This window comes from Populus nigra, chromosome 1, assembly GCF_951802175.1.
Source record: "Populus nigra chromosome 1, ddPopNigr1.1, whole genome shotgun sequence".
Classification (NCBI taxonomy): Eukaryota; Viridiplantae; Streptophyta; class Magnoliopsida; order Malpighiales; family Salicaceae; genus Populus; species Populus nigra.
Window position 1 is genome coordinate 33,770,353 of NC_084852.1, and position 19,307 is coordinate 33,789,659.

At 32.6% G+C, this 19,307-nt stretch overlaps 2 protein-coding genes across 4 annotated transcripts; both read left to right on the plus strand.

Moving 5' to 3' along the window:
- Window positions 1-971: 971 nt before the first annotated feature.
- Window positions 972-6,003, plus strand: LOC133671494 (proline-rich receptor-like protein kinase PERK15). 3 transcript variants are annotated; one of them, XM_062092272.1, is made up of 8 exons: window positions 972-1,416; window positions 1,718-2,230; window positions 2,787-2,873; window positions 2,973-3,043; window positions 3,861-3,937; window positions 4,124-4,271; window positions 4,765-4,923; window positions 5,301-6,003. In XM_062092272.1, the coding sequence occupies exons 1-8, from the start codon at window positions 1,065-1,067 to the stop codon at window positions 5,622-5,624; spliced, it is 1,731 nt and encodes a 576-aa protein (XP_061948256.1). In that variant the 5' UTR covers window positions 972-1,064; the 3' UTR covers window positions 5,625-6,003. The 3 variants fall into 3 exon arrangements, with proteins under 3 accessions (XP_061948256.1, XP_061948247.1, XP_061948262.1); XM_062092263.1 differs by having other exon boundaries at window positions 2,787-3,043; XM_062092278.1 differs by having other exon boundaries at window positions 1,278-1,416; window positions 1,732-2,230; window positions 2,787-3,043.
- A 4,205-nt stretch (window positions 6,004-10,208) lies between these two features.
- Window positions 10,209-12,823, plus strand: LOC133671515 (ras-related protein Rab7-like). The gene is made up of 7 exons (XM_062092286.1): window positions 10,209-10,415; window positions 10,510-10,536; window positions 10,619-10,718; window positions 11,611-11,757; window positions 11,843-11,923; window positions 12,087-12,232; window positions 12,478-12,823. Exons 1-7 carry the CDS (start codon window positions 10,363-10,365, stop codon window positions 12,545-12,547), a joined length of 624 nt encoding a protein of 207 aa, XP_061948270.1. The 5' UTR covers window positions 10,209-10,362; the 3' UTR covers window positions 12,548-12,823.
- The last annotated feature ends 6,484 nt before the right edge of the window (window positions 12,824-19,307 follow it).

A 19,307-nucleotide genomic window follows, 5' to 3' on the forward strand; every position in this document is an offset into this window, starting at 1 on the left:
CCTATTAAGGCGATGACACGTCGTCTGTATTTCTCAGTTTTCAGCTATTATGGTGGCCGAGAAAACATGACTGATGTTTTTATAGATCCAAAAACTGATTTTTTAACCAATTGTTTACCTAAAAAACCTAGAAAACATCATAAGCAACTTGATGAACCCATTTATGACTTAAAAAAGCCCAATAAAACCGTTCTAAAATCTGAAATCAACCCAAAACTAAAAAGCTTACTAAGACCAAATCTATTTTTATTGGGATTTTTAAGGTAAAAAAACTCTTAACATGAGCTTTCTCATCAAAATGAATAATTTGACACTAATTTCAACTGTTTTAATGGCTGAAATAGGTGCCAACAGAGATTTTATCTCTTTAGCATCGAATCTTTAGCGTTGGATTTCGGTAACTTTCTTTAATTTCTTTCACGCTAGAAGCTATAAAATAAAAAAAATAAAGTTTGTGATAAAAAATGATCTTTTATTTTGTATTTTCACCTTTCTTAATAAGTTGATTTATAATTTAATCTGATAATAGCCAAATTAAAAAAAAACAATGTATTTTCAAAAAATTAATCTGCCCTGAAAATTAAAAAAAAATAAAGTTTGTGATCAAAATTGATCTTTTAATTTTTATTTTCACCCTTCTTAATAACTTGATTTATAATTTAATTTGATAATAGCCAAATTAAAAAAAAACAATGTATTTCCAATAAGTAATCTACCCTGAAAAGTTAAAAAAAAATGGTGATCAAAATTGATCTTTTAATTTTAATTTTCATCCTTCTTAATAACTTGATTTATAATTTAATTTGATAATAGTCAAAAACAAAAAAAAAAAACAATGTATTTCCAATAAATAATCTGCCCTGAAAAGTTAAAAAGAAAACGAAGCAACGAAGACAAGTAATTAGCAAGATAATAAATAATTCTGTGGGATCCACTAATGACGTCTTCTTTTCTACTTCGCTAGCTCAGCATCCCATGTTGATAAAATAAAGAAACTTCTAAGCTGCTTTACCACCTCTCTCTCTCTCACTACAAAATATTACTCGCCGGAAACATTGCGGACGATGTCGTCTCCGTCTCCGGGGGTTTCTCCGGTCCCCTTCAACTCCACCCCTCCTCCGCCAGTATCTAACCTCACACCTCCGCCTCCGCCTGCGCCTGACACGACCAACCAAACTGCTTCTCAGGCACCTCCACCGACGAACTCGAATGGTACTCTAACGCCGCCGTCATATCCAAGTGGATCTCGGGGACCGGCAGGGCCGTCCCCGCCGGTACTGTCGGCGTTGATAGTAGGAGTAGTGTTAGGTGTGCTGGCTGGTGTGGGTTTTTCTGTTTGTGTGTACCGGAGGAAGAAAAGGAAGGAAGCGCAGAGATTGTTGCTCACTGGCCAACCTTCGCAAGTAGCTAGCAAAGGTTTGTTTTGGTTTCTATTGACTTTGAATTGCATACAATGTGCATTTGTGCTTGGATTCTTGATTTGTTTCGTTTCTTTATACAATTTCGTTTATGGTTTTGTTTGGTTTCGCGCTTAAACGTTAAAGACTTGTGTTATTCAATGTGATTTGTAGAGATGGCTGATACAACTCGAATGCATAAAACTGTCGTCCCTTTTTATTTTTCCAACAATTTATTTTTGATGTTTGTTGAACTGTTCAAGCCACTCTTGTCAATTACTTTGCTTTTTATGTTTCTATGCTCTTTTTAATGCCTCCAGATGATGATTGGCAGCACAAAACTGCTCCCCCTCCGGACAATAAAATGATGATGTGGCCGAAGCTCACTCATCCGCAAGGAACTCCTCCGAGTAACCAACTGCCACCAATGCCTGGTATTTTTGCTGAACATCCTTCGACAAGCAGCAGCATGGGCTCTGATAAGCAATTTCCACCACCAACTCCTGGAATTGCTCTTGGATATTCACAGAGCACTTTTACTTATGAAGAACTAGCCATGGCCACTGATAATTTCTCCGAAGCCAACCTCCTTGGTCAGGGTGGTTTTGGCTATGTTCACAAGGGAATCCTTGCTAATGGTACGGTGGTTGCAATTAAGCAGCTTAAATCTGGGAGTGGACAGGGGGAGCGTGAATTTCGGGCCGAGATTGAGATTATTAGCCGTGTCCATCATCGACATCTTGTTTCATTATTTGGTTACTGCATCGCTGGAGCCCAAAGAATGCTTGTTTATGAGTTTGTACCCAACTACACCTTGGAATTTCATTTACATGGTGAGTCCTTTTTTTTTTTTAATTATTATTAAAATTTCCTTATTACTAAGAGCTCCAAGATATAAAGCCTGCAAAAAGAAAATCAACGTCAAAATCCATCTGCCATTCTAATGCTTATTTTCTTAGTTCACTAAAAAATTCACATCCGTGTCTGCTTGTGAAAATATATTGATGTAAAATTCTGACAAGCGAGGGTGGTTTCCTGCTCCACGTTTCCTCTATCACACCTGTAGTTAAGAAAAAGCATCAGTACTCCAATTTTTTTTATGGACTTTGTCTATTGGCACAGAAGGGAATTTGAGTAAGATCTGGAGCAGTTGGGGGAGGGACATGGACTAATTTTAATTTTCTGAAAATAATAAAGGGGGGAAAGTGTAACGAAACGAATGTCAAAGTGATTCTTTATCATTTAATGGAATCAACTCTGTGTTGGCCTTAATAGAAGTTCAAAATATATGGTGTAAGAGTAACGTTAGAGTGAAGAGTGATTTAAGAACAAACTTTTCATGCTAAAATATGGTATCATCGTCTAACCAAAAGATATATTACATATCAGAGAATGGGAGACCAACCATGAACTGGTCAACAACAATGAAGATTGCAGTTGGCGCTGCAAAAGGATTGGCATATCTGCATGAAGACTGTCAGTATTTTTGCCTGCTACATTTAGCTTGTCCATTTTTCACGTTTAAGCTGTTTATCTCTGAGTTCCCATCACTTTTTGTGGTAAAATATGTTTCAGGCCAGCCTAAAATCATACATCGAGATATCAAGGCTTCTAATATTCTTATTGATCATAGCTTTGAAGCAAAGGTAGGGTTTGTGTCATTTAAAATGTTTCTGTAATGATTATTGGTCATTTTTTTGATAAACTTGGATTTTTTTTCCAGTGCCCACCAAATTGACTTTTGAAGTTAAATCCCAAATATCAATGAACACGATCTTAATTTGCCTCCTTGCCCTCCCTTCCTGACTCTGACAATTGACAAAAGGTCGTGTGTTATTCTAGACTTCAAAGGAGTTTTGGATATCTCTTTCATACAAGTTTTTGAACAGAATTTCTTTAAAATAGAATTGAAAAATGATGTCATTATGGTAGTGATGTGGGACAATCAATGAGTGAAAGCAACACAACACCCCAGAGAACAACTCTCTGAAAACTCATTTTATTTGATTGATCAATATTAATAGCGTAGCATTACTTGAGTGACTAGCTAGGGTTCTTAATTACACGCATCAAAGAAAATAAAAATACGAAAACCAAGTCCTAATAGGAGTAGAAGAACTCAAAACATAGAAAAATCGAAACCAAATAGGATAGCTTGAAATGTACAGTAATTGTAAATATTTGAAATAAAATTCTTCAGCTTATCATAAAATCTAGAATACAAAGCTACAATTCCTTAATACTCACATACTAAGTACCAATTTATTCTTTCTTCATTCTCCTCAAGGTCGAACTGTGACTGAAAATATTAAAAATTTATGTTTTACAAAAGTTTGTGAAAACTTGTGGCCCTTGATTCGGATTGCTGTGTAAAACTATACAAGTTAATATTATTTATTCTATTCAGTTTCTTTGATGTTAAATTATATAATTGATGAGTATACCTGGATTCTTTTTGTTCAGGTTGCTGATTTTGGACTTGCCAAACATTCTTTAGATACAGAAACTCATGTCTCAACTCGAGTGATGGGAACTTTTGGGTAAGATGAGCTTGTCATGTTACTGGTGAATAGTTAAGATTGTGCCATGTAATCTAGTTTGGGAAAAAATTAAAAACAAAAGAGTAGACGGTTTGGGTTTCTCTTCCATCACCTCTTCCCCTCTGCTTTTCATTTACTATGGGAAAATTACTTGAACAATTTCTAAATGCACCATTCCAATTGCAGTTATATGGCACCAGAGTATGCCTCCTCTGGGAAGCTTACAGCGAAGTCAGATGTCTATTCCTTTGGTGTTGTGCTTCTAGAGTTGATTAGCGGGCGTCGGCCTGTTGATAGAACTCAATCCTTTATTGATGATAGCATAGTTGATTGGGTATGTATTTGTTCCTCAGCGTAGCTTATAACAGTACAAAATTATCAAATTAATCACAGTATCCTAAGTGAGAATTCATTGTTTGTAATTTGGCAATGTTAAGGACCGAATCATAAATCACCCCCTCCCCCTAAAACTAAAAACATGTTGATATCCAGGTTGAATTTCAGTGTTTTGTGGACTTTAACTTGCTTATGACAATGCTTATTTACTATGTATATATGTTGGTGATCGGTGAAAAAATTAGTATAGCCCATGTTATTTTTTGCAATAGCGGGTAGAGGTATCCAATTGCTGGTCACTGGGATTGAGTTGAATCCTATCTTCATGGCAATTGAGATCTTTTCAGGCACTGGATGCATTTGTTCTTGTATCATTTTCTCTTAGTGGTATTCTTAAGTTAAATTATTAGGACATTTAGGTAATGAACATACAAGTTAAATTTTGAAAAGGGATTGTTATGCAAAAATAACACTCTTTCATGAATAACCAGGCAAGGCCTTTGCTCAAGCAAGCTCTAGAAGATGGCAACTTTGATGCTGTTGTTGACCCAAAACTGCAGGACTATGATTCTAATGAAATGATCCGAATGATTTGTTGTGCTGCAGCTTGTGTTCGTCATTTGGGACGGTTTCGGCCGCGAATGAGCCAGGTAATTCCACAAGCGCTGAGTATACTGCTTTTGATCGTGAATAGGTGTGTTTACTTTATTCATTCCTTATTGATTCAAAGTTGAATAGCTTCAATTCTTCCAGTGAAGTTTTGCATAAACTAGTCAATGTCTTTTCTTTAATGATCTTGGCACCATGAACTTTTTTCTGAATTATTTGTTGAAGCACTTGAAACACGTATCCAATATTTTAGAAGACATCAAGTGTTCCAAATTTCCAGTTTTGGTTGGAATTGTGATATATATATGAGATATTGCAAGTTTGACTTTCACCAGAACCAATACTGTTTGGAATCTAAAATATTAGAACTACACTCTATATGCTGGCATGTAACCCTTCTGCATTTTGTGCAAAGCAGATAGTTCGAGCTCTGGAAGGAAATATGCCTCTTGGTGAACTAAATGAGGGGATCACTCCTGGGCCTAGCATGGTATACAGTTCTGCAAGCTCAGATTATACCAATCACCAATACGAGGAGGACCTGAAGAAATTCAGAAAGTTAGCACTAGAAAGTCCTGAGCATGATAGCAGGGTGAACCCACTAGCAAGTACAAGCAGCCAAGAATGCACTGAACCCACAAGCGAGTCTGGTCGGAATCCATTCCGCTCAAGCACAGAAGGCCAACAAACTAAACCAGAGATGGATTCACAAAGAAAGGAGGAACACATCAAAGATACCTAGGAAAGGTCTCAAACAGCTGACTACATCACATTCCTTGGTTTGTCAAAAGTCATGCCTACTCTGGACAAACCACAATTTTGTCGCCAAAATGAGGTTGATGGATGAGGTAGATAGAGGCTACAAAGGTTCAAATTTCACGTGCACAGTTGAACTCAAATTCCATGGTTTAACTGCATTGGCCTCGGGGGTTCATTTTTCTAGACAATAATTAGGATAGGTGAAACCACCACCGTTACTATTCTTTATATTTGATTACTCCCTTTAACTGCTTGTTTGTATATTCATAGAGCATGTGGAATTTTATTGGATGCCATCTAGCTAGCTCCTTTTTTGGCCAGGAGATAGCAAATTAATTAAATTAAATTAAATTAATCTATCATTTCGACTTCTTTCCTTGTTTCTTCTTAGTAACTTGATCAATTTACATAATCCCTTTCCCTTCATAAACTTAAGGTGGCTTCCAACTACGAACAGAAGCAGCAACCTTGTGCACTCTTTCCTAGTCAATTCCAGTGCAGCAAACCGAATTGTTCTTGAAACAACAAATGGCCTTCTGTTTTTGCTCAATTCAAGCCCAAACCCACCAGCATGTAGGAATCTGAGCAAAGCAACGGAAGAATATTCTGCATGAAAGAAAATTAAAATAAAAATCAAAAGAACCATTGAAGAAGTTCAAAGTTCTTATCAGTCACCAAAGAAAATAGAACAAACCATTCATATGATGGAAGGAAATCAGTTTTGGCATATCATGAAATCTCAGCCATTCCCACTTTAACTATTTCAGAGTATCGCTATTAGCTACCATCCACTTTAGCTTATACATTTATGTTGCATCTGCAAAATGATTTTGCCAGTTGGGGTGTTGTCGCTACAACCAAAAATAAAACCTCCACTCTTAAAAATATATGTAAGAGTGGGAGTAAGGTTCGTTTTCACATAAAGTATTTAGCCTAGTTTTGTGGTACATGAATAAAGATGGGGAGGTTTGAATGTAACGAAGAGAATTTTAAGAAAACAACTAAAAAACAAGTTCAATTAAAATATCAAAATTAGTTAAGAGAACAAATCTTGGTCTAAGTCAACATTTACCATCGAGTTTTTTATAACCAATCATCGATAAAAATATATATTTATTTATACTTTTAATATTTATCATTGGAACTATTTTTCTATCTCTTTTTAGTTGCGATCAATTAGAAAACAATCAATCTAATTAACCCTAACTGCTAAACAACTTAAGACAAGCGCTAAAAATCTAATCTAGTAGCAGCCTTAAGAATTAGAGAGATTGATGAAGCTAAACAACACAAGCACAATCGATTGCATTTAATTTAGTCGAAGATTCTTTCTAAAATTTATTTATTTTTGACACAACAAATCATTAACCTTAGTTGCTTCACATATTAGAGATATCAAACAATTACAGATATGAAATTTTAATCTAGTAGTAGATTGCAACGAATAATAAACTAGCAGGCATCCTAGTAATTAAACAAGACAATCATGAAAATAGACATAAAAGAACATTCAATACTCAAAGCATAAATTGAGAAATGAAAATAAATTAGATCTCGTAATTTTATTGATTTCAAGGCTTTCGTTTCCTTTGTCCAAATAAAAATTTAGTTTGATCTAATGCCTTCCTTTTCTCTTTTACATGTTTTTTCACCCTCTTAAAAAGTCTACAAAATCTCCTAAAAATACTCTTAATATTATCCTTCATTAATAACCATCAAATCTAAATATTTAATGAAATTATTAAATAATAAAAGAAAATCCTAATATGATAAGAAAAGTAATGTCTTTAGCTGTAATGCATGCACCAAATCTGTAAGCTTCCGAAAATAAATCAAATCATATTAGATTTGTAAGCCAAAGAATGTTCCAGCATGTTAAAAGTACAGATGCAGGGATTTTATGCCCAACTTTGACTTCGATAAGTATCTCTCAAAACTAAAAAAATGAAAGTTTTATAGATGTTGCTTAGGGTTCCATACATTTTCAATAATCTCAATTAGAGCTTGGATGAGAGAGTTATGACTAGATTACAAAGCCATGTTAAAACTATTCAGAATCGTCCAATTAACTTTGTTTTGCTCTTAACGTCTCCATTTGAATCATAAATTGAAATATAAAAATAATGAGTGCATTTAGACATCAAATAAGTATTAAATACTAAACATTACAGGAAAAAAATATGACATTTTGAATTATCTCAATAGAAGCTTGGATGAGAGAGTTATGACTAGATTACAAATTTATGTCAAAATTATTTAAAATCGTCCAATTGACTTCATTTTGCCCTTAATATCTCTATTTGTATCCTAAATCAAAATATATAAAAAAATGAGTACATTTAGACTTCAAATAAATATAAAATACTAAACATCACAGAAAAAAAATAAGACATCTTGCATTCTCATCACCAAGATCCAAGTTTAATGGGCCCTAACCCCACAAAGGCCCAAAACCTCCCTCAAAGATAAAAAAAACATTCCCATTGGCTTGGCTACCATACCCAAACCCAAACTTCTACCAAGGTGCATGGGCTCTAGTATGGTAGCCCAAACTTATATTAGGAGTACACTGAGCTCGAGTATGGATGCTAGGTGTGCAGCCCAGCACCCCCGTGGGCTCAGGCTACCATGCCCCAGCCCAACATGGTTGGGTCCAAGCACTGTTTCTGAACTCATTTTTGACCTCTAATAGGCTTGAGTAACACATTATTTAAAAATGTTTTAAGGCTCCATGCAGGTCCTGTAATATTGTATATTAATCCCATACGTATTATTTGAGTAGAATACAACTTAAAATATCATAAAAGTGAAATTATATTTTAGCCTCTTCTCTCCACAAAAAGACAAGTCTCATGGGTTATAATTACACCATGAATAATTCAATCTTAAGGTTTACAATATTTTTATTCTTAACACTTTCAACATATATATTTTCAAAATCTATCCCTCTAAAATATCATCACACTTTTTCTCTTTATAAAGTTATTGACTTAAGCATTTGAGAGTTTCTATATCCATCAAAGAAGACCTTTTGCAAATACCAACTACCAACCATCTAGCCTTTCCATATTAAGCCACCAGATATCTTAGCTAGGGAGAATGAATCATATTGCTTAAACTAAGAGATTAACAGATTATTCAACACATCAACCTTATTTTTAAGCATCTTGGATTTTGGAACTCTAATAAAAAAAAAAGTGACATGGCTATTCATACTAATGAACAGGAGATGCCAAATTCAAATGGTGGTGGCGATAAAAAATAGTGAAGTAGTAGCATATTTATTTATGGAAAACTAATAGATAACATCAACAATCAATCAGTTCGTGACAAATTCAACATAAAGACACAAGGCATACCATGTACTGTAACAACATGTATGGTCAAATTCATAAAACATTACTTGCTAAAACTACCATAAATTTTTAAAAATATTTTTTTACTTGAAAATGTATTAAAATGATATTTTTTTTAGTTTTTTTTTTAATTTTTGACATTAGCACATCAATATTATCAAAAAACACTAAAAAAAATTTTAATTTAATATTTTTTTAATTTAAAAACACTTTTAAAATATATTCAGATGTAATGTAGTTTCAAAAGTAAAAATAAATGGTGCTTAAATTGGCAAGAACCGTCCATAAAGCACTTTTGAGTTTATAATTTTACCAATAAGATAAAAGTTTAATATGCGATTCTTGATTTTTTTCTTATGGTTTCCTTTTTGTTTGTTTTTAATTTGAAGTTTTTTTTTTGAGTTTTGAAAAAATAATCATTTGCTTTTCAATGAAAAGAGAGATTTCATCAACATGAGTATAAGTAGAGAAACAAAAGAAATCGTGTGATAAATTGATAGATTTTAGGTTTGATTTTTGTTCGGAAAATAAAATTGAGAGAGAGAATAATGTTGTTTGAAAAGAGAGAAAATTATTGGTGGTTTGTTAATTTAATTATTTATCATATTTAAAGATTTTTTATTCACCTAAAGTATAATTTCTTGGGCTAAAAGATATTAAACGTAATTTTTCTAATAATAATAATAGTAATAAAAAAAAGAATGGATAAACATTCAATCACGTTACGTTCCTCTTAGAAACTATTGCTGCCACATAACCGACTTTCTTGATAACGACACTACCGCTGATATTATTTTATCGTGCCCCTTATCCATTCTATTTTATTGAATAATAACAGGGGCATTCTGGGAATCAGGGAATTCAACAAGGCGGCTGCCGCGAATAATGATAGGGTGGCATGCGGTGGAGGTGGATAATGTTATAAATTATATTTTATAATTTAAATTTTTAATTTAATTATTTTTTTAATAAAATATTATAATTTTAATGATTAAGTGGTTATGGGTTTGAAATTTATTATTATTTTTTATTTGATAAAAAAATAAGTATAGAGTAATATATATTTGTGCAACTTTTAAGTTTAAAAGATTTTTATTTTAAAAAATAAATTAAAAAATAATATAAATTATATCTTAATATATTATTTAATAATTTTAAATTTCAAATTAAATTAATTTTTAATATATTAGACCCAACAAAATTAATTATTTTCTAAATTTCTCCTCCCTCTAATTTCAAGCCTTTCAACAAAGGTAACACCCTCTCTCTCTCTCTCTCCCCTGAAAACAAACCGTAATTTTCTGAACTAAAAAAAGAAAAAGAAAAACACAATTGCCTTCTCAAAAAAAGTTCCTTGAAGAATCAATGGCTACTCGTAGACGCATGCTCTTGAAGGTTATAATTCTCGGTGATAGCGGGTACTCTTAATCACTTTTCTCTCGCCTTATATATATATATATATTTGATTTTTTCTTTGGCTTATGTGATTTTTGTTTTTGATAATTTATGCAGGGTAGGCAAGACATCACTAATGAATCAGTATTACTCTTCAGAAATCTTCTTAAGATTTTTTGTTTTTCATTTGGATTTGTTTTTCAATAATGGGTGTGGGTTTTTTTAGGTATGTGAATCGAAGGTTCAGTAATCAATACAAGGCGACGATAGGAGCTGACTTCTTAACCAAAGAAGTCCATTTTGAGGATAGATTGTTCACATTGCAGGTCCCAAACACGATTTCTTTTCTATTTTTTGAATTTTGATCTCTTTATGTATTATAATTTGTTGTCTCCTGGTTTGTTTATTTATTTATTTATTGTTGTTAGATCATTGATTGTATTATATATTTATTTCCAAATTTGTGTTATTAAGCTGAGGGTTCAGCTAATTGTGGATAATTATTACTTGTAGCTATTATTAATTGTTTCAAGCTATTAGTTCAGAATTTATAACTAGTTTAAAATGTTTCTTACGTGAATAAGCAAGCAACCGGTTTAGACTTTAGATAGAAACATGGTGTGGAAGGAATTAGGTAGTAGAAAGCATGAAACTTGAAGAACGTTGCCTGTTGGTGGATGTGTTTTGCATGCAAGTGTTTCAGTTTCGTGCGTGCTTGCAATTTCCAATACTTATATTATGTTGAAGCCAGTATTCAGAAAGGAGAAGAGGATGTTTGATGTATTGGGAGAACGCGAATGAGAGCGATTTAATAGGTTGCATCCTGTATTTAGATGGTTGAAGGGCGATATAGAAATAAGTGAGATCCAATAGTTTGTTGGCTATAATTGTGCTTTGAGGTATCGGACCAAATTTTCTGTTGATGTGATTGCTTAAACAAAATCATGATTTGAAGCTCCGGTCCAAACTCTTAGTTGAGTGGTTGTCATCATGATGGTAGGAGGGAGGAAAAAAAGAAGTCAGACAGTTAATTTGAAAGAGAGTTTTAGTGAAAAAAAACTATAGGTTCTCTTGACCTCAGATGATAATCAATATTCAGGGACATGATATTTTACTTCAAGTCCTCCCATAAGTCAATCATGGCATGACTTAAGAGTGGAAATACTTGCTCGTGCAGTCTAAATAACTTTGTTGTTTGCCTTGATACTATATGTGCAGATATGGGATACTGCAGGACAAGAGAGGTTTCAAAGTCTTGGAGTGGCTTTCTACCGTGGTGCAGACTGTTGTGTTCTTGTGCATGATGTGAATGTCATGAAGTCATTTGAGAATCTTAATAATTGGCGAGAAGAGTTTCTGATTCAGGTGGTTATTTGCTAATTGGCTGGACAGATTTTTCATAGTTCATAAACAATCTCTGAAGATCATATTTTGTGGTATTAATCTGCAGGCTAGCCCATCTGACCCTGAAAACTTCCCATTTGTTGTGTTCGGGAACAAGATTGATGTTGATGGAGGCAATAGTCGAGTGGTAAGAGGATCTTTTCCTTTTCATGACTCGTGTGTTTTTCCTCATGTTTGAGAAAATTTCATAAAAAGTGTAACTTCGTAATGTTTGAGCGGCAGAATACAACTCTCTTATGTAGACCTCTAGGAAAAAAGATTCCTCATTGACGTCAATTTATCAACTGTAGGTTTCTGAGAAGAAAGCGAAGGCATGGTGCGCTGCTAAGGGAAACATACCTTACTTTGAGACTTCCGCAAAAGAAGGTTTCAATGTGGACGCTGCATTTCAGTGCATAGCCAAAAATGCGCTTAAGAATGAACCTGAAGAAGAAATGTAAGTGTAAATGAAGTCCACTGCACTTGACAACCACTTTCCGATGAACTGTCTTTCACTTGATAGAAATTTTTCCGTTGAAGCCAAGTAATTTTTAAGCAATACTTGCTTTATTACCCCTATTACATTCTTGTCACATGGGAAAAATCCAAGGAATCAGATTGCAACTTTTTATCAACTTAACCAATCATACTTGTCATGAAATGCTAACTAATTGTGTTGTATTTGTTTGTTGATGATGAAAGATACCTTCCTGACACCATTGATGTTGCGGGTGGAGGGCGACAACAAACGTCCACCGGGTGCGAATGTTGAAAGAACTTCCAGACCAGCTCTGTTTATTTCCATTAGCAACACAAGTTTCATCACTACGTTATCATTCGGTCAGGTCATTAAAAATATTATCTTTGCATCGTAAAAGTGGCTCTGAAAGCATAATTTTATTTCGTCGTAACGCGTCCTTGTATTTGTATTCAATCTTGTAATCACAATCCATTTGGATTACTGTACATCATATCATCTGCACTTAGTACAAGAACTCTGCTCGCTCGATGATAGATAATTGGATTTAAGGTTTCTTGTTTTTGGTAACAGTAGTATTATTTTATTTTATTATATTTTTAAGAAAAAAAAACAAGAAACCTTAAAAAAAACCTTAACGGGTGTAGTTTAATTAGTCAATTTCTAGATTTGTTTTTTTAAAGGTTACCAGTTTAAGTTTTACAAACGCCACTAGAAACTTATATGGTCGTTAACTTCAGGGCTCGTGGAATTAGTGAAGGTGCGCGCGAGTTGATCCGAATACCTATATTAATAAAAAAAAAAGAAAAAAAAAAGAAAAAGAAGCCTTCCTTAAAGCAACCACTGTCGTCAAGTCACGTGCCACCTCTATCTTCACTGACTTGGAAGAATCTGATGATTGCATCCAAGATCCCGGGCTGGAGCAAGCTAGAGACGCTTCTGACAAACAAAGTGTGCCGCTGGTTCCGGGAGCCTTGGATGTGTTGGTGGGAGTAGAGGTGGGAAAGGAGATGCTGGGGGTCATAGATGAGTGGTTGTTTGGGTGATGAATAAAGAAGAAAGAAGAGAACGGAAATGAGGAGAGGTGAGGGGTCCAATTTTGACCGAAGGTTTTATGTAAAAGATAAAAAAGTTTATCCTGCTTTTACTTTGGATTTTGGTAGTGCTTTAGTTTTGTAAGAAAATAAATGTTAGTGTTGGAAGAATAGCTATTTCTAAAAATCAAATTTTGAGTTTTCATCTTTCATAAAATACCCGGATTGTATTTTTTAAAATTTTAAAATTTTGTTAAATTTTAAATTAATATTTTCTTAGTATTTTTTATTATTTTCATGTAGTGACATTAAAAATATTATTTTAATATATTTTTAAATAAAAAAATACTTTAAAATAAAATTTCACCATAATACCAAACACTCTACAAGTTTATTTTATTTTTGTGATCTTGTTCTTTATAATTTGCTTTTATAGGAAAGTTGTGCTACGAGGATATAACCTGCAAAATATTTAGTATATCTATCATATGGATTATGTTTACAGGTCTCTTTCGAAACCCAGTTTTAATGCCTTGAGTTGTGAATGATTAAGTGCTTGACAGGATCTGGTAGAGGATCTTTCAAAGACACATGCAAGTGTATGAGATAGTTTTTATGGATATAATTTTAAAAAAATTATTTTATAAAAAATATTTTTAGTTGAGGTTGGTTTGATATTTATATATATTTGTTTAAAATCGTGGTTAAAATTGAGGTCGAATAAAAAGTAGTTTAATGTGTTTGGTTAAAAATGTCTTTTTAAATTGAGGTTATAAAAAATATATATATATATATTCATGGTTTTAAATTTAAATATTGTAGATTTAACTACTACTATTACATCATGAAATAAATAATACTTTATATAAAATATTTTTTATTATTCTATTAAACTATCTACAATTCCATTACGTACAAAATTCATCCGACAAGAACTACAGTTTTCATAATTTTTTAAACGTACAATAAATTATTTTTTTTTAAAAAATATTATTCACGTAAACAGTACAGAAAAAAAAAAACAGCGGAGAGCTGCCTTACTTTTTACCTGCGTTTTAAATACAAAACTCAATGCACCCATCAAAAATAAATTGTATTTTAAATGTTACCAAATAATTATTTAGGCGTGGTTGCTTCAAATACAGAAGCAATGATTTTTATAACGCTAGTTTTTCGAAAAGTTGCCTTTCGAGATGATGACACTGTTAATCAAGACGGAGTCTTTTACAAGGTTTTGGTGCGCTGGAGTACAGCTAACAGCCTTAATAACAATAATAATTCTTATAGCAAACTTAAAAAATTAATTGGTTCACACTTTTCTTACAGAAAAGTGTAAGAAACCTAAACAACAATAAGGCTGTTACCCGGGAAAACCTAAACAACAATAATTAATTAGCTGCACACTTCAATTTTTTCTTTTCCAACAAATCTATCTAAAACATAAATAACTAATTGATTCACATGTTTTTCAAGTAACTTGAAATTTTAGCTCTTTTTTTCTTAATAATATATAATTTTAACTTGAATTTTAAAGAAAAATCTATCTAAAGAGCCAAAAGAATGTAAAATCATCATGTAAGAATTTACAAACCTTAATTTTTCACTTTGAATTCAATGTTTCACATTCATTGCAACAGACTGTATTCTCGAAATCTAATATTTTGAATATGTTTAGTTTTTTTAATACTTTAATAGATCTCAAATTAATTTTTCCAAATGTATTCCCGTAAAAAAAAACCTTGAATTGATTAGTAATATAGGTCATGTTAAAGTCAATAGCTTTGTGAGAAATTACTGCGTTGAAAAGAATGGTGAAGCTAGGTCTAATGAATGAACCGAGAATATAAAATATTTAGATGAGTTAGAAAGTGTTATTTATAGTAGTAAAGGTAATAGTATAAGATCGGTTATATCGGGAGTTGATAACCATGTTATGAATGATGGGCTAAAGAAGTCAATGTTGAATACTTTTGTTGTTGTAAAGATAGTTGAAGTTGTTAAGAGGTGGAAATGAGGGCTAAAATTATAGATCAAATTCGAGATGATAATATTATAAATTTATGCAAATATTTTAATAAAAAATTTAAAATTGTTAGTGGAGTAGATGGACAGATGCTAACGCGTTAGTACTAAACTTTTGATAACCATGTTAAAAATTTTATTTTTATTTTGAATTTTATGTACTTTAAAATTTATTTTTTTATATATTTTGTGTTATGTATTTAAATTAAAACGTTATTATTATCTTGATAAATTTATATATCTAAGTGAATAATTGATTTTAAAAAATAATTTATGTATATTTATATCATAATTTAGAACAAGAAAAATTCCTGACTCCGTTACTACTGATAGTGTATTTTCCATGTTTCTACAATGTTGCTTCTTGGTTGGTAGTTCACTATAATATGGATGCGAAGGGAATTCTGACATGAGAGGACTCTGACTCCATGGAAAGTGAAATCTTCACCGGAGCAGAGGTCAATATGGCCGATAAAAAGTCCTGAAATATTCTAATTGAGAAGATATCCTGTTCACTGTCAGGTTTGCTTGTTATTTGAAGATTTGGAATGGGTGGTGCCTGTAGTGTATAATTCGGTGGAACAAGTGAGGTCTCTTCTCGGTTGCTAGAATTTATCCGAATTGGCTTTAGAAATAGACGGCCGGGGTTCTGATGCTAACACTTTTTTTCTTTCCTGGAAAACCACATTGAAGATTCGGTGTGCTTTTGGCTTTGCAAACGCAGCAAGATCTAGAGACCACAAGGCAAACTGGTTTGATTCTTTTATAATTAGAATGCGTAATTCATACATATTGGCGAGCAAGCGTTTCTCTTAGTTTACTTGCAATATCTTGGAAGACAGTGTGCCCATCATACAAGCCTCCTCTGGGGTATTTCACCAGCCCTGAGTTTCTTGTGGTGCTGCGCATGGATGTGAGAGAACATGCGATTGAATCTCCCTATCCCTTTGGTCTGCCATGGTAATTGGTTTTCTACTGGGAATCAACCCTTGGAAGTTGGAGCCAAAAGCTTTGAGATGATGGCAAACCGGTCATGGTGTGAAAAGTTGAAAAAGCATATAGATTTCAGTGGCTGCAATTCTACTTTCGCTAGACATAGCAGGAACCTTGCCTGAGAAGCTCTTCGTACAGGATGGCCAACATCTTTATCTGGCATTTGGCTTTCCTGTGAAGCCTGCAATATGTCCTCTTGCATGTAGCTGGGCCATCTGGAATCTTGGATTAATTAAAATGGTAAACGCTAGAAAAACCTCCACTTCCAAAGCCAAAAAAAACATCAAGCTGTCAATTTCTCGGAAACCTTTTGCATTATTGAGAAAGACAATTACTTTAAGCACCTAACATGATCCATCAAAGCCTAATGTGTGGTTCAATATGATTGGTGGTGATGGATTTGTAGCCTCATCCCCTTGACCGCGTTATTCATGGAGGTAACCAAGAATCCTTGGAGCAGGGATGGTGCTTGTATGGCAACTTGTGTGAATAATTAGGATTACTGTATACTCCAGTCACGATCTGATGCTATTTTCATTGCGAAACATAACTCACTTTTAGCTGTCATGTTGCCTTTATGTATATTTGGTGTTTGCTAGAGCATCTCTAAAGGGGGAGATGAGATGTTATTTTAAAATAGCTAAATTGATATTTTAAATGGTATAAATATATATATTTTTTATTTTATTATGTATACTCTAATAATAAGAGAAATAAGTTTTTTTTTAAGAAGTTTGATGTTATTTTTTTCACTTACAGTATTTAATTGATTTATTTTTTTATTTGTTTTACTTTGTTGGTTTTAGTTTTTTTTTTAGAGATACATAGAAATGATATTTTAAAAAAATATATTTTAATATTTTATTTAACACTCTTATTTATGGATGTAAAACAAGTATTGAATAGCAGGAATTATTTTTTTCCTTGGCTTTTCATTTGGCACACCTGTTGGAGTTGCTATTGTGTTCAGATTGCGTTCCCTGGCCGTTGAAGCAATTTTCACCATCAACATGATAGCAACGGATGAATTATATTGATTAAGATTGTATTTAAAGGGATACGACAACTGTTTTGATCCTTTGTCTTTTCAGAAGCTAGAAACTTATCGAACACAAACAAAATGTTTTAATTAAAAAATGCTTTAAAAAGCATGCAATGTATCCAGCGCGGCGCGGCGAGATATCAGGATCAAAAAGTCGCTATTTAGTTGTTTGGTTCAGAATCATTACGAGACTTAGATGAATTGGTTTTATATAAAATTCTAGGATAAGGGGTAGATTATGGCTAGGGATAATATAACACCCTTAACGCACCTTATTTGAAATAAACTGTATTGTATGGTCTAGATGTGACTTAAAGGTATAGATGAGTTCCTAACTGATGGTCCGTTTATGACTTAAAATGAAGACTTACGCTCATGAATAAATCTAATATTTTGAATTTATTATGAGCTTGTATACCCAAAAAAATCCATATAGGTACCTTAACATGACTCACCTATTCTGGAAGGCAAAAGGGTTTTCAACAACCCGTATATCATGATGAAAATTATTCCCATTTAAAATTGGTGAATATCCAAAATAATTTTAAAAATTTTCTATTCAACTCCTGGTATTCAATATTAGCCTACTTGTTGATCCAAAATTTATATAAAAATATTGACCATTAATTCTAAAACAAAATAGGGTTTTTGAAATTTTAGCCAAGTTCTTATGGATTCAATAAATTGGTTAATAAATAAAAAAATACATGCAAAAATAGTTTTTGAATTTTTGTGTATATATAAAAAATACTAAATCATATCATGTATTTTTATATATATTTTTAAGCCAAATATGATTTTTATTTTTTGAGAGACTTGGCCGTATACACACAAAATAAAATACATTTTTTGTATTTTTTTTTAAATGAGAAATTGTTTTAGAAAGTTTGCAAATTTTTGAGATTTTAATGAAAGACAAATATTTTAATATCATATCAGCATCTTACAATATAAGTCTACAACCCTGATATTAAATAAAATATCTGAAAAAAATATGCGAAAGACCCACAAATAATTTTAAATTGGTCCTTGAAATTTTTTAGAATTTTTTTGGGTTTGTTTGGCAAAAAACTGTATTTTTAGTCAAAGCAAAACTTTTAACATAGGTTAAGAGTGTGTTTGTCAAACAACCCTTTGGGCCAAATATTCGTCAACAAAAAAGTAACCAACCAAACAAAGCCTTCGTACCTAACCCAAAACAAAACCAATAGGGTTGACTCGAAAACACTGGTTCAACCCTGAACAAAACAAAAAACTATGGTTTGACTTGAAACTAAAGCAAAACAAACAATTAAACCAAAAACAGATCAAAACTAAAAAAAGCACACAAAAATATAAAAATTTTATAACAAAAACAAACCAAACACCAAGAACATGATGAACATTCAAACCGAAACCTAACAAGCACAAATCATAAACTAGAAAAATTTTCATGCAATCAAGTGTAAGGTTTTGTTCGTAATCATGCGTAGATCAAGAATCAAACATCAATTTTCTTCGATTAACACTAAAAAATCACGATTTAATCAAAATATATTTGGACACTTGAAAGAGCCCTAGAATCTAAATGCATGAATATGTATTATTGATGCGTTGTAACCCTACATTATTTGCTAAGATGAAAAGCTAACATGTTTGTGTTAAGAATTAACCCAAAACAACTAAAAAACAAGAGGCTAAGGCAAAGTTCATGCGAAAAACATTAACCCAAAGTCTAGAAAATTTCCAAAAATTGAAGAATGAACGCCATAAACCAGATTTGGCCTTCTAAGTCTTTAAACACATTACTTTTGGTCCTCACAAACCACATTATCAATACCAAGCATAGTTGAATCCAAAGAACTAACAAAAAAACATCAAATCATCACAAACATGCATTAAATTCCAACTTCATAACTGCAACCTCAATGACAACCAATAAAAACATCAAATTTCGATTCAAAACTGACTCTTTAAACACCTA

Excerpts from the sequence above, each read along its gene's own strand:
- LOC133671494 (XM_062092263.1), top strand. The coding sequence starts at position 1,065 with ATGTCGTCTCCGTCTCCGGGGGTTTCTCCGGTCCCCTTCAACTCCACC. Across the intron at positions 3,044-3,860 it reads ATCATAGCTTTGAAGCAAAG|GTTGCTGATTTTGGACTTGC; the intron begins GTAGGGTTTGTG and ends CTTTTTGTTCAG. Across the intron at positions 4,272-4,764 it reads ATGATAGCATAGTTGATTGG|GCAAGGCCTTTGCTCAAGCA; the intron begins GTATGTATTTGT and ends ATGAATAACCAG.
- LOC133671515 (XM_062092286.1), top strand. The coding sequence starts at position 10,363 with ATGGCTACTCGTAGACGCATGCTCTTGAAGGTTATAATTCTCGGTGAT. Across the intron at positions 10,537-10,618 it reads AAGACATCACTAATGAATCA|GTATGTGAATCGAAGGTTCA; the intron begins GTATTACTCTTC and ends GGGTTTTTTTAG. Across the intron at positions 11,924-12,086 it reads ATGGAGGCAATAGTCGAGTG|GTTTCTGAGAAGAAAGCGAA; the intron begins GTAAGAGGATCT and ends TATCAACTGTAG.